The sequence below is a fragment of the Euprymna scolopes genome, chromosome 34 (assembly GCF_053919585.1).
Source record: "Euprymna scolopes isolate OS-2025 chromosome 34, ASM5391958v1, whole genome shotgun sequence".
NCBI classification, from domain to species: Eukaryota; Metazoa; Mollusca; class Cephalopoda; order Sepiida; family Sepiolidae; genus Euprymna; species Euprymna scolopes.
The window spans coordinates 5,266,106-5,282,176 of record NC_136515.1 but is presented as its reverse complement, the minus strand read 5'-3'; the positions used below and the strand labels follow the sequence as shown (position 1 = coordinate 5,282,176).

At 35.0% G+C, this 16,071-nt stretch overlaps 1 protein-coding gene across 1 annotated transcript in view; it reads right to left on the bottom strand.

Annotated features, from left to right (window-relative positions):
- Positions 1-16,071, bottom strand: part of LOC145259046 (E3 ubiquitin-protein ligase MYCBP2-like) — a 563,294-nt gene that overhangs the window by 440,074 nt on the left and 107,149 nt on the right. Inside the window, exons 3-6 of the mRNA XM_080116672.1 lie at positions 14,402-14,629; positions 11,255-11,408; positions 8,736-8,938; positions 838-988 (exon numbers count right to left, since the gene is read on the bottom strand). Of these exons, the coding sequence (XP_079972798.1) occupies positions 838-988; positions 8,736-8,938; positions 11,255-11,408; positions 14,402-14,629 (736 nt within the window). The remainder of the gene's footprint in view (positions 1-837; positions 989-8,735; positions 8,939-11,254; positions 11,409-14,401; positions 14,630-16,071) is intronic.

Here is a 16,071-nt window from a genome sequence, read left to right as displayed (position 1 = left end):
AATTAGATAAAGGGTTCTGTCCAAAAATTCCAAGCAGATTCCCAAGTTCGACAAGAAAGACCTGAACAAGGTCGGAGATTACATCGCCGACAACATTGTTAAAATAACAGTCAAGATGAAAATGGTAGTCCGAATAATCTCTAATATAAAAGTGAAAATGTGTGTGTGTGCATTTTTTTTTTTTTATGTCCGCCAAGGGCTTTTTTCCAGGGAGTGCGGTGGAGGGGTCACTAATTCTTACGACTTTTTATATACTCCCTAGATTATAATATCTCAGATTTACGAAACGAGGTCATCTATCTTTTATTTCAGCGACTTTTATGTTACAAAATTCGTACTGTGATTTCATTTCTCTCTGGCGTGATGTTTGGTCTAAAAAACCCACACATTGACGTTCATTTAACCACCTGCTTTTTTAAACGTTTCATTTCACCCATTCTCACTCCCCTGCCCACTTAGCGTTGCAGTAATGTGTCACACTTTTTTTTCTGCCTTAGTTTAGGCTTCGGGTTAGAGCCTACCTCCCTACCAAAACATTTTTTTTTTCTTTTGCACCTACAAACACCCGGGCAATGCCAGGCACCCCCGCTAATCTATCTAATATATAAAAGACAAAATATGTGTGTGTGTGTGTGTGTGTGTGTGTGTGTGTTTGTATGAGACGACAGATCTTCACGAGGTCGGTATCGTTTTAACCCTTTGGACGACAAATATTGAAAAATTGGCCAAAAACATTCATTCTCTTAGCCTAAACTGGGCACTTTTCTACAAAGGGGGATCAATTTTTTGCGCAGTTCAAATATAAATGAATTTGAAATAAAATCTGTGTTCACTTACCTGAAACTTTTTGTCTGGACACACTGTCAAGCTTGAACGAGTCCGCAAGTGCCTTGACCTTCACACCCCGACTCAACCAATCAGGAAGCTGCGTCCGTCCATGAAGGACAGCATGAATGCTCTTTTGTAACGAGGTCAGAATACTCGACACCTGAATCAGAGAGAGAAAAGGCAGGTAAAACATTTATCGATGAACACTATCTTTAGTTTGCTATATTTATATATTTGTACAAATAGAATACACCCCTAAACTAATTAACTGATCATTATTTTGGAACATAACTGATAATATGTGAAACTGTATCATGTTCTCTAAAAACCCTTTAAAATACCTCAAAGAGACTGAAATTTGAAGAATATTTATTAATTGATGTCTAATACCTATTTTAAAATGCCGTCACCACAAGGCTCAAAAGCCACATGAGGATAAGGGTTATTGGTTGGACAGGCAGACGCTAAGACAACAAGAGGATTTGTTACAGTTGCTGTAACTGGTAGAGATTGATTATTTAAGAGGACAGCTCAGCAAGAATTTGTTTACATTGGACTTGAAAACAACAATGTTGTAGTGAGTCGGGAAGCAGCTCTGGGAACTGTGTTCCACAGATTAACAATTCTAGGAAAGAAACTTTGCTCATGAACACTTAGTTCTAGGTACACACAGAAAAAGAATGGAAATTTATTGACGGTAGTTGAAGTTAGACAAGTTTTCTGTTGGGGTGGGGGGGGGGTATGGAATGATGTTTAGTAAGGCACCCGCTTGAAAAAAAATAACGATAGAGTAGAGAAAGACTAGCAATGCCTCCTGTGAGAAAAGGGCAGTAAGAAGCAGAAGAGGTAGACTCCCACTAAATTCCGTCTGTTTCTTGTATAAGTAGCGAAAGACTGGCAACAAGTTGGGGAGAGAAAAAATTTTAAAAAACTGTCTCGCAGAAATAGTTAACTGCGGAAGAGCGTAATGTTTGACCTCAATTTGAACTCATTTAACTTTTAATCGCTAAATTTAACATCTTACATTGCTTCCGCGCAGGTGTATGTCGTCAGCCTATTGGCCTCAAGGCTCCGGGTTTGAGCCTACCTGCCACCAACCCACCTTTTTTTTTTTTTTCTTTTACATCTACAAAAGTTTTTTTTTTTTTTTCAATTTTTAAAATCGCATTTTTTTTATACTTAAACAGGGTCAAGTTTCCATTTTGTTCTACATTAACCCCCCCCCACCAACATACACGCCTCCAAACACCCAGGCAATGCTGGGCACCCCCGCTAGTCTTATATATATATATATATATATATATATATATAAAAGACAAAATGGGTTCGCATGTTTGTGTATGTCCACAAAAGGCTTTTTGCGTCAGGGTTCTTGCGTCGGTTAGATTTCGGGATATCTCAGATTTGCAAACTGATATTGTCTATCTTTTTTTTTTTTTGGATAGAGTTTTAAAAAAAATTGTCTCCGTCCCGTTGTTTGTTTGTTTGTTTTTCGTATAAAGCAATAACTATTCAAACACAAACGACACCTTAACAGCCTGGTGGCCAGCATTGCACTAAAATGAGATTAGTTCTTGTCAATGGAGGGGGAAACCTTTCTATACTGAGAAAATTTCATTTTTAAGCAAATTGTGTCACATTTTGTTTTCGTGGGAAAACAAATACAGACAGAAAGCGCCAAGATTACCTGGCCCCTGGCCAGTTTTGAAAGCAACATTCATTTCTGTGCATGCATAGAGACTCCTATGATTCTTAACTTAATTACCAACTCATTGAATTCATGATCCTCTTTGGCCTGATGGTTAGCGTGGAAAACTAATTACCCAGCTTTCTCTATCCTTTTTTTTTTTTTTTAAATTTTAACCACGTGGAAGCCATTCTTAACATCGCTTCGTCCTTGTGCCAATATCCTCCACCTGGGCAACGCTGGGTACCCCCTCTAGTCTACTATATTTCATAGTTGGTTTTGTACTTTGCAAGGCAGAAAAGAGTGTTCCAAGCTGCACCTCGCCAAATGTGGCAACGGTAGATATCTGAGCTTCAAATTTTACGTAATTTCAATTGGAAAGACAAATGTTTTCAGTAATAAAACTACATTTTTGCGAAATCATATACAAGAACTTAAAAAAAAAAATAAAATAAAAAAAAAAAAAAGTAACGCTTCATCTTGGTAGGAAAACGTGACTTCATCTTGTCCATCGATGTACCTATTTACTATGCCTCCCCCACGGGACAGAGTTAGACACCAGGGTCGTTTTTTAACGTGGAGAAAAGGTACAAAAATAAAAATTGTCTCAGTTGTGAAGGATTTCTCCTCCACCGAAAGAGAACAAGAAATAGAAGTGCAGCATCTGAAGAACAGATACTACACTTTATGTAAGTGAAATAAATCTGTGGCAAACATCAGAGTTATTTCCCTTAGCATAATAACATTAAAAGATGTGCATTTTGAGAACATTAAGTCATAAATGGCCACTTGACCTTCAAAGAAGGAATCATTTTTTTTTTAGTAAATTTTAGACATTTTTTTGTTACACAAATTGAAACAATACCAACAAAGTTGTAGGCTGCAGCTTTGTTCACCATCTTTTTAGTTCTGGTCGTGTCAACATCTTTTTCACACTGGCGACCGTCGGTGGGAATAGTTTCACAAATATAAAAATAAAATAAACATGGGGGGGGGGGATACAAGAAAAACACAGACACCGATACTTCACATATATGTTGTGTGTGTGCATGTGTGATACACAGCGTCACCCGAAAGTAGCAACTTCAACATTGATCTGTCTGGTTGCACTCAATCGCCAGTGATTTACTTCTCAGTCTGATCTACCCTCATCCAACTTCAACTTCACCTTAAATCTCCCTCAGGGAACCTCCGAGTGACCAACTGCCCACCTCAGAGTTCAGGCCTCAACTAACTAAGCGTCCAACTAATACTCCCTCCCCCATCAAGTAGCCCTCCTACCAAAATACCTATTTGTGCATTGTTCAATCTTTAGTCCAGTGTTTAATCCTTTTACTATCACCATTCGTCACACCCTAATTTAAACCCTACCCTTATTTCTCTTTGTATTAAGAACAAATTCCAACTCATTGTTTATTGAAAAGTTTTTTTATTACTCGCTAAACCTACTTCTTTTTTTTTGTCATCCTTTGTTTTTTTCCTACCTCTTCAATATTCAACAACCTCAGTCGACCATAGTGTCACAAATTTATGACTTTTGGAACATGACAATGTTTTTATGTGATGGGTACATGCATTAAAAAGATTTTTTTCTGTGTATTTTTTTTCAGTTGAACATAGTGTCATAGGATTACCCGGCATTGCCCAGGGCAAAAGTATAACAGCTTTTCTATTAAAACTTCTATTGCTCTACCTCTCTCTTTCCCCCTTGCCTCATCTTATTCCCCGCCCTTTCCCCAATCTCCTTCACTCTAACTGGACATACACACATAACTTTTCTTTATGCAATAGATTCTTCAGTGCTTACGCACTTATTGGACCACGCTATTTTTAAATAGTATTTTCAAGTTAGATTAAAGTTTTACGATATCTTTTTTTATTAAATTGTTAGATGAAAGTACAGAATAGTTACAAAACACACACCTCTCCCCATGCTAAGAATAACTTTCTAAATAATTATTTCAGCACGGTTCAATAAGTGTATAAGTACTGATTCCTCTAAGTTAGCGTTTTCTTCCGACAAAGCCTGGCCCCCAATTTAGATTTTCGGAGCACAAAAGGTTGCTTGTTATATATTTGCGGTCGGTCATCAAATGTGATTTTCAGTCTATATAATGTCTTAACAACTTTTGTCATTGTCTCGATATATATACACTTGTCATTGTCTCGATATATATACACTTGTCATTGTCTCGATATATATACACTTGTCATTGTCTCGATATATATATACACTTGTCATTGTCTCGATATATATATACAATTGTCATTGTCTCGATATATATATATACAATTGTCATTGTCTCGATATATATATATACAATTGTCATTGTCTCGATATATATATATACAATTGTCATTGTCTCGATATATATATATATACAATTGTCATTGTCTCGATATATATATATACAATTGTCATTGTCTCGATATATATATATACAATTGTCATTGTCTCGATATATATATATACAATTGTCATTGTCTCGATATATATATATACAATTGTCATTGTCTCGATATATATATATACAATTGTCATTGTCTCGATATATATATATACAATTGTCATTGTCTCGATATATATATATACAATTGTCATTGTCTCGATATATATATATACAATTGTCATTGTCTCGATATATATATATACAATTGTCATTGTCTCGATATATATATATACAATTGTCATTGTCTCGATATATATATATACAATTGTCATTGTCTCGATATATATATATACAATTGTCATTGTCTCGATATATATATATACACTTGTCATTGTCTCGATATATATATATACACTTGTCATTGTCTCGATATATATATATACACTTGTCATTGTCTCGATATATATATATACACTTGTCATTGTCTCGATATATATATATATACACTTGTCATTGTCTCGATATATATATATATACACTTGTCATTGTCTCGATATATATATATATACACTTGTCATTGTCTCGATATATATATATATACACTTGTCATTGTCTCGATATATATATATATACACTTGTCATTGTCTCGATATATATATATATACACTTGCCATTGTCTCGATATATATATATACACTTGCCATTGTCTCGATATATATATATACACTTGCCATTGTCTCGATATACATACACTTGCCATTGTCTCGATATACATACACTTGCCATTGTCTCGATATACATACACTTGCCATTGTCTCGATATACATACACTTGCCATTGTCTCGATATACATACACTTGCCATTGTCTCGATATACATACACTTGCCATTGTCTCGATATACATACACTTGCCATTGTCTCGATATACATACACTTGCCATTGTCTCGATATACATACACTTGCCATTGTCTCGATATACATACACTTGCCATTGTCTCGATATACATACACTTGCCATTGTCTCGATATACATACACTTGCCATTGTCTCGATATACATACACTTGCCATTGTCTCGATATACATACACTTGCCATTGTCTCGATATACATACACTTGCCATTGTCTCGATATACATACACTTGCCATTGTCTCGATATACATACACTTGCCATTGTCTCGATATACATACACTTGCCATTGTCTCGATATACATACACTTGCCATTGTCTCGATATACATACACTTGCCATTGTCTCGATATACATACACTTGCCATTGTCTCGATATACATACACTTGCCATTGTCTCGATATACATACACTTGCCATTGTCTCGATATACATACACTTGCCATTGTCTCGATATACATACACTTGCCATTGTCTCGATATACATACACTTGCCATTGTCTCGATATACATACACTTGCCATTGTCTCGATATACATACACTTGCCATTGTCTCGATATACATACACTTGCCATTGTCTCGATATACATACACTTGCCATTGTCTCGATATACATACACTTGCCATTGTCTCGATATACATACACTTGCCATTGTCTCGATATACATACACTTGCCATTGTCTCGATATACATACACTTGCCATTGTCTCGATATACATACACTTGCCATTGTCTCGATATACATACACTTGCCATTGTCTCGATATACATACACTTGCCATTGTCTCGATATACATACACTTGCCATTGTCTCGATATACATACACTTGCCATTGTCTCGATATACATACACTTGCCATTGTCTCGATATACATACACTTGCCATTGTCTCGATATACATACACTTGCCATTGTCTCGATATACATACACTTGCCATTGTCTCGATATACATACACTTGCCATTGTCTCGATATACATACACTTGCCATTGTCTCGATATACATACACTTGCCATTGTCTCGATATACATACACTTGCCATTGTCTCGATATACATACACTTGCCATTGTCTCGATATACATACACTTGCCATTGTCTCGATATACATACACTTGCCATTGTCTCGATATACATACACTTGCCATTGTCTCGATATACATACACTTGCCATTGTCTCGATATACATACACTTGCCATTGTCTCGATATACATACACTTGCCATTGTCTCGATATACATACACTTGCCATTGTCTCGATATACATACACTTGCCATTGTCTCGATATACATACACTTGCCATTGTCTCGATATACATACACTTGCCATTGTCTCGATATACATACACTTGCCATTGTCTCGATATACATACACTTGCCATTGTCTCGATATACATACACTTGCCATTGTCTCGATATACATACACTTGCCATTGTCTCGATATACATACACTTGCCATTGTCTCGATATACATACACTTGCCATTGTCTCGATATACATACACTTGCCATTGTCTCGATATACATACACTTGCCATTGTCTCGATATACATACACTTGTCATTGTCTCGATATACATACACTTGTCATTGCCTCGATATATATACACTTGTCATTGTCTCGATATATATACACTTGTCATTGTCTCGATATACATACACTTGCCATTGTCTCGATATACATACACTTGCCATTGTCTCGATATACATACACTTGTCATTGTCTCGATATACATACACTTGTCATTGTCTCGATATACATACACTTGCCATTGTCTCGATATACATACACTTGCCATTGTCTCGATATACATACACTTGCCATTGTCTCGATATACATACACTTGCCATTGTCTCGATATACATACACTTGCCATTGTCTCGATATACATACACTTGCCATTGTCTCGATATACATACACTTGTCATTGTCTCGATATACATACACTTGTCATTGTCTCGATATACATACACTTGCCATTGTCTCGATATACATACACTTGCCATTGTCTCGATATACATACACTTGCCATTGTCTCGATATACATACACTTGCCATTGTCTCGATATACATACACTTGCCATTGTCTCGATATACATACACTTGTCATTGTCTCGATATACATACACTTGTCATTGTCTCGATATACATACACTTGCCATTGTCTCGATATACATACACTTGTCATTGTCTCGATATACATACACTTGCCATTGTCTCGATATACATACACTTGCCATTGTCTCGATATACATACACTTGCCATTGTCTCGATATACATACACTTGCCATTGTCTCGATATACATACACTTGCCATTGTCTCGATATACATACACTTGCCATTGTCTCGATATACATACACTTGCCATTGTCTCGATATACATACACTTGTCATTGTCTCGATATATATACACTTGTCATTGTCTCGATATACATACACTTGTCATTGTCTCGATATATATACACTTGGCAGTGAAATAAAAACACAGCTGATATTAAAATATTTTGTTTATTCAAACTAACCTTTTCGGCTTCAGAATGATAGTTATAACATTAATGAGGGCACGCGTGGCAGGGGTTGGGGAGGTCTTTTATTTATTTTTTTTTTTATCCTGTTGTCGCTGCTTCTCTCCTTTGTTGTTGTCTGCTCCTCTATTTTATTGGCACAGAAGACGTCAAACATTCCACCATGCATTGTTTCGAAATGTTGGTCACTCAACATCATTCTCAATGGTTCCTGCATCCAGGATCTGACAGACTTTCCTTTGACGTCATTCCCAGGTACCTGGATTATCTAACACACTTCTGTCTTCGTAGCTCTTAAACGTTTTAGTTTTCGAGTTAAAAAAATAAAAAAAATAGGAGGCCTTACTTTTGGAACGTCCCTGGTATAAATATTCTTATTTGGTCTACTTACAGGTATGCTTTGTCCACACAGAGGGTTCGTGTTCATCAACATGGCTCCGATAGATGTGAGGTATTTTCCCGTGTCACCCCATGCGATCACCAAACTGATAAGACCTGCACACGATAACGACGTCAACGTGCTGCTTAATTCTAAAGGGATGTTTTCCAAGCCCTGACCAGTGGTCAGTTCCATTAATAACTGGAACATTCCCTCTGAAAAGCAAAAACACAAAAATTATTAAACTCCTTTATTAGGAAACCATATTTGGGTGATAAATTGAAATAAATCATAGCATAACTGAATAACGTAGACACACACACACACTTCTTTGAAACTGAGTTAAGGAAATTTCCAGATATCTTATTTCAGTATCCTGTTGAACAATAAATTTATGTAAAATATAACTTACAGTCTTAAATTTGTATTCATATATATATTAGGTTGGTGCAAAAAGGTTTATCAGGTAAATATATGTAAAAAAACGACATTATTTTTGCACCAACATATATATACACACACACACACACACACACACACACACACACTAGAAATTCAGCCCGGCTTTGCCCGGGCCCTATGTACTGTTCATAACTTGCCCTATGTGTGAATACCCTTTATGTAAAATTTTAAATGTTTACACCAGAAATTGTCTGTGTAATTTGGTAGAGACCGCAGAGGTAATTTTTTTTTTTTAACTTTGACCCCAATTTTGACCCCTTTACATTTGTTTTGGTCTCAAATCAAAATAAAAAGTTTGACCCATTTCAAAATTACCCACATCTAAAATTTCAAGTGTTTAACCTAAAATTGGCGGAGGAGTTTGGTAGAGTCTGCAAAGGTCAACTCTTTCAATTTTGACGTTTGGCAGTGAAATTTTGCCCCAAAACTGATTAAAATGTTTGCCAGATTTCTGAATACACGTTATGTATAAATTTCAAATGTTTAGACCCAAAATTGGCTGAGTAGTTTGCTAGAGAGCTTGCTACAGCTCAAATTTTCGACCCAAACTTATTAAAAAAGCTTGCCCTATCTCTGAATACCCTTTATATAAAATTTCAAATGTTTAGATCAGAAATTGGTTGAGTAATTTGGTAGAGGCTGCAGAGGTTAAATCAAATTAAAAGGTTTGATCTATGTCCAAGTAACCTACATTTAAAATTTCAAGTGTTTAGACCCAAAATTGGCGGAGGAGTTTGGTAGAGTTTTCAAAGGTTAAATTGTTGAACTTTGACCTCTTGACAGCCAAATTTAAAAATTAAAAAGATTTTCCCAAATCTGAATACCTCTTATGTCAAATCTCGAGTCGGTAGACCGAAAATTGACAAAGTACTTTGATAGGGAAATGTACACACACAGAGACAATTTTACTTACACACACACACACACATACACACATACTAGCAGAGAAACAGACGTTGCCGAGGATTCAATGAATGTTTAACCCTCTATACCTTATTGCCATTGAAATTTGTGAAATCTATTTATTTTTTTTAACAAATCAATTGCCTACTCTAGTTGGGGACCCTCCATGGTGCACCAGGAGGAAGCTTCACATACCTCCCCGCAATGACTTAATCCAGAGTACATTTTGTATAATGGCTTCAATTTAAGTTTAAAATGCCAAAGTTAAGTATCATGTTTCAATTGTGCTCTAAACAGAAACATTCATGTCTAATGTGCCCCTGTTATATCAAAGAACCTACTGTTGATTCTATATGCCAAGCTTTTCTGCTAGTACAGAAAGAAAACTTCTCAAATGCACTTGTGATGTTAGTTTGTATAAGGCATTAACTTTAGTCAAAACTCAATTCGACTACCAAGATTTACAGACTGTGTTAGATCATCAATAGCTGGCTAAAATTATTATCCGCTAAAAAAAATCATAAAATTTGATTTTCTTAATTAAAAAAAAAAAAAAAAAATACTTGATCAATTTACGTAATTTTTGGAATATGATATCTTCATTCCATGATAAATGCCTTCTAGCATCTATTTGCGAAGAAAATATTTAAAAAAAAAAAAAGACTGAAGAATCAAATTGAATGATAAAGTTGGCGATGAACTCCCAGAATCTAGAGCATGATGAAAGCAGCCCAGTTGATCAGATCAGGCCTAGCCGATCATCCATCTAGCCAAAAAAAGGGGCTAAGTTGATTGTTGCATGGACTGCTCAACCTTTGGAATTCAATCCTAAGGCATCGTGGCCTATAGGCGACCCATTTTTTTTGGGGGGGGGGGGCTCTTTCTGCATGGAGTTGCTGTCCCCAAATTTGTGCATAATTAGGGGCATATGTGCAGGAGATATTCTAAAGATGAAATTGGATGATGTCCTGCAAAACAGTTAATCTGGTGAGAGAGCTCTGGAAACCAGTGTGGCACCAATACTAATTTATTTGCCTCCCCACGAGGGCAGCTTTTATAAGCAATTCTTTGAAAGTGTGCATATTAAATTATGCTTAGGCCTAGATCAGTGAACAGACTTCCAGAAAAGTCTCTTTCTTGTCGGACGGAGAAGGGAAGGTATTTACCCAAGACATCAGCCGGCTCTTCTTTCATTCCTTCCGGCAACTGTCCTTGTAAAAGATCCAGCAGCGCTCGTAATGCCTTCACGCATAATTCAGGATACTGCTTTTGAGTTTCGCGTACGAGTTCAAACAGGAGATTCAGCCCCATTCCCACAATCTAAAAAAAATAAAAAACAAAAAAAAAAGTTGTTTTGAAAGGAAATTGCAAGAACTGTAAATTACAGTGTTTATTATATCACATATTAATGTAAAAAAGATTTATCACAATGCAAGGAATAGAATGTAGTCGGTGTTGAGGACGAAAGAAAAACAAATGACAATTTGCAAATCAATAAGTATATACATATATTTATTCAATTGTGTATGTGTGTGTGTGTATATATATATATATATATATATATATAAAAACACACACATATTCAATTGTGTAAAGTATCAATGTTTTACTTGTAAGGTCTATTGTATGTGATAACTCCATTATATATTTCGGGATAATCCCTTTTTCAAATGGTGAATGTAACGGTTGGTTGGTTTGGTTGGTTTTTGTTTTACGGCATATCAACCCTTTTTGGGTTATTTAATGCCGAATCCAAAGATTTAAGAAAAATTTTTTTGATAGAATATATTTGTTGTTTTCATGTCGGTTTCTATTTAACCCATAGTTGGGACCCTAACAGGTACTACCACTCCGGATCAGAGTGGACCTGGGAGCAATGGTAATTAAAGTGTGGCTCCACACTCCCCAAAGGCCACAAGCTGGGGCCTCACCACTGGATATAGTTTAATGTCATATCCAGAATCCCCATTGAGGGACTTTTACCCTCTGCAGGGGGGCAGTCGGCGTATTCTAAAACCCCACCGACAGAGCCAGGTGAATGTAACGGATCTATTCAAAGCATGCTGGATGAAAGAGTGAATATTAGATTGAGGCCTGTGACTGTGGCAAAGCTCTTAAAGGATCGTAGTTGCTACGTCACCTCTTGACGTCCATATAGGAGATATCAATTGTACTTTTACTTGTTTCGGCTATCACTGTTGATCTGTTGAGCCAGCTCCACCCATTGTGTTAGTCACATCTCGAATTGAGGCCGACCACGCCCAACGATCCGATGCCACAGCAGCCACGAGTGGAAGCCATTCGCAGTTGCAGCGACATAGACCGTAGAGGTAAGGACCCAGAATCAACTCTGAGTTTTGTTTGACCGTCCTGATCCAAGTCTTCAGCTGTCCACCGCAACATTTCTTCCAGCCTTGCAGTGGGGCCAGATGTCAATTCTCACCGTCTATTTATCAGTAAAATAGGATGCATTAAAGGATATAGTTTTATATTTCCAGTTTATTCCATAAATCACAATCTAAGACATTCAGGTCAATATGGGTCCCCATTCACAGAAACAGAGATATATTTTATAGAAAACAGATTAAAGACAGCTTCTTTTTTTTCATGTTATTTGGATTTTCTGAGCTACTATTGAGAAGAATTCTACTGTAAGAAGTTTCTCTTCTGTGAAAATTTAATTGCAGCATTTGAAAAAAAAAGTTTTAAGAAATTGTAAAATAATGGAGGTATAAAAATTGGGGAGGAGGGAGGGGCTCTTATCACAAATTCTCAATTTTTAAGTGTTCTCGTGTAAGTTTTGCTTTTATGTAAAATAAAATTGAATTTCTGAGGTGAGGATCGATTATTCATATTTAGATTCTTCGGACTACTGTTCTCATCTTGAGTGTAATTTCACACAGCATTTCGGTCGATGTAACCTGCAACCCTCTTCAGGTGTATCTCTTGACCTCTGGAATCTTTGTCGAACTCGGGGGGGGGGAATTCATTCAAAATTTCTGTGTAGATTCCAGAGTTTGACAGAAAGATTCACAAGTTCAACAAGACACACCTGAAGAAAGTCAGAGGTTACATTGACTGAAATGTTGCAAGACTAAAGATAAGTCGGAAGAATTCAAATAATGATTTTTTTATGACTTTTCAATTTTTATTTTTTTTAAAGTCATGCCCATTTCAGTGTTTCCCTGCTATTTTTATTGTACCTTTATCACCTTTGCTATTGTTATTACTTATTATTACTAATATATTATTACTGTTATTATTGATATTATTATTTCCTTTGTTGAACAGTAGTCTGAAGAATTACTTTATTAATATTACTAACTACTTTATTACTATTACTAATATATTATTATTACTATTTTTATTACTACTAATACTATTATTACTATTAATATTATTATTACTTTAAATATTACTATTACTATTAATATTATTAATATTAATAATATTATTAATATTACTATTATTAATAATATTATTAATATTACTATTATTAATAATATTATTAATATTACTATTATTAATAATATTATTAATATTACTATTATTAATAATATTATTAATAATATTATTAATATTACTATTATTTCCTTTGTTGAACATAATACTATTATTAATATTACTATTATTATTAATATTACTATTAATATTATTACTAATATTATTATTATTATTTCCTTTGTTGAACAGTAGTCTGAAGAATCCAAATAATACAAATTATCCTCATCTTAAAAACTTCAGAAAGATATTAAAAGATGTTTTCTGAACAAATATTAACTACCCAAAGTATTAATTTACAAAAATAAAAGTCTTTCTTGACTTTTAATTCCAAATAATTAACAGGCAATACTAACAGTCATATGAATGGTATTAAAAAGAAATGGTTCTTATGTAAAATTCGATTTAAATTTTTTAAAGATTGCAGAAAAATTGTTGATATACATATCCATCATGGAACCAAGATATCATATTCTTAAAATCATGTAAATTGATCAAGTTGGTTTAAAAAAAAAAAAAAAAAAAAAAAAAAAATTAGGATGGGAGAGGTGGGAGCTGCCATGTTTATTAGAATGTGTTAAAATTTATGGGTGGATAACTCAATTCGACTACCGAGATTTACAGACCATGCTAGATCATCAATGGATGTCAAAAATAAGTATTCGCTAAAAATCATTAAAAAAAAAACAAAAAAACTACTTGATTAATTTAAACGATTTTTGGAATATGACATCTTCATTCCATGAGGAGTATGCACATTAATATTTTTTTGTATTTTTTTTTTAAATAAGCATGAAAAAATATCTACAAACCCGTGGGATTTTGAGTGGTTGTCCATCTTTACTTTTGTCGTCGTTGTCATCATCTTCAGAATCCGACGTCTGTGCACCGTTTGCTTGGTGGAACATCCATGCTGCCTCTTTGATACAATGCTCGAGTACGGCATACCGTACGTTAGCAAATACTGTGAATGCTGATGGGTTACCACTGAGCTCAATGTTAGGGAGCTGGATTTCAAACGGTTCAGGGCTTTTATCTCGCTGACAAAAAAGACAAATAAAATAGCATTAAATATAGAAAAAAACTAATTTGTATTTAATATTTTTTTTTAGGTTTTCCTTGAGCTTAGGAAATAACCAAAAGTCACAGGGAGCAAGGTCTGGACTGCAATCTGAATCAATCAGCTCAACCATTTCCCTGCTGTCATAACAATGTCTTACTTTCTGATCTTCTGAGCACCCTTGGGACAAACTTCACAGAAATCTTTCGCATCTTCAGTTCCTTGCGAATAATTGTGTGTACAGTTCCCATACTGACATCAAACTGTGCACTTATTGTTTCTATAGACATACAACAGTCCTTATCCATGAAATTCTTTATTTGGCCAATCAACTCTGGTGTTCTCACTTCCTTAGTCCTCCTACACCTCTCATCATTCCTAAAAGACTCCCTGCCTTCCTTGAATCTCTTATGCCATTCAAAAACTGATGCTCGATTCATGTAAGATGGTTCAAAAGCAATCTTAAGCATTCTACTTGTGTCATTTTTTTCCAAGTTTAAATAGAATTTTATTGCATATCGTTCTTCTACAGAATTTGTATGATTTTCAATGTTCATTTTTCAAGGACTTTTCCAAATTTTTCAAGGACTTCTCCAAATTTGTTCAAGGCTTTTTCCAAATTGTTCAAGGCTTTTTTCAAATTGTTCAAGGCTTTTTTCAAATTGTTCAAGGCTTTTTCCAAATTGTTCAAGGCTTTTTTCAAATTGTTCAAGGCTTTTTCCAAATTGTTCAAGGCTTTTTTCAAATTGTTCAAGGCTTTTTCCAAATTGTTCAAGGCTTTTTTCAAATTGTTCAAGGCTTTTTCAAATTTTCCAAAACCTTCTCCAGACAAAATTCAATCATATAACAAACCAAAAAAACTTCATTGTTAAAGTTCTCTAAATGTTTTAGTAGGAAAGTAGGCTTGAACCCCGAACCTTTGACGTGGAGATGGAAACAAAATGGAAAAATACCCTGGGACCTAGCCATCTCGGCCACGAGAGAAGAGGAATGAAAAACCTCTTAATTTAACAATTTTTTTTTAAAAAATGAAATTAACAGGTGCGAGAACCTTAAGTCACGTGATGTTTTACCTTGAAACATGACACAGCTGCAAGCCAGTTTTTGCTCGTTTTATACAGAAAAGCAAAAGATACAAGGGACGCTCTAAAAAAAATCTGGAAAAAAATAGCGCGTAAAAGTCGGGCAAAATAAACAGATAGGCGACCCCCATTCGTAACTCATAAGTATTATCATTTAGACGTGATATAAAAAGTTTTAAGGAATGAGCCGACCGAAAAGCCAGTGAAAAAAGCCTTTTACAGACATACACAAAAAGCGAACATACATACATTTTCGCTTTTCTATATATAGATGATATAATAAACCAAAAAACTTAACAAGAAATGTCATTTTCATTTATATAGAAAACAATAAGGAGGC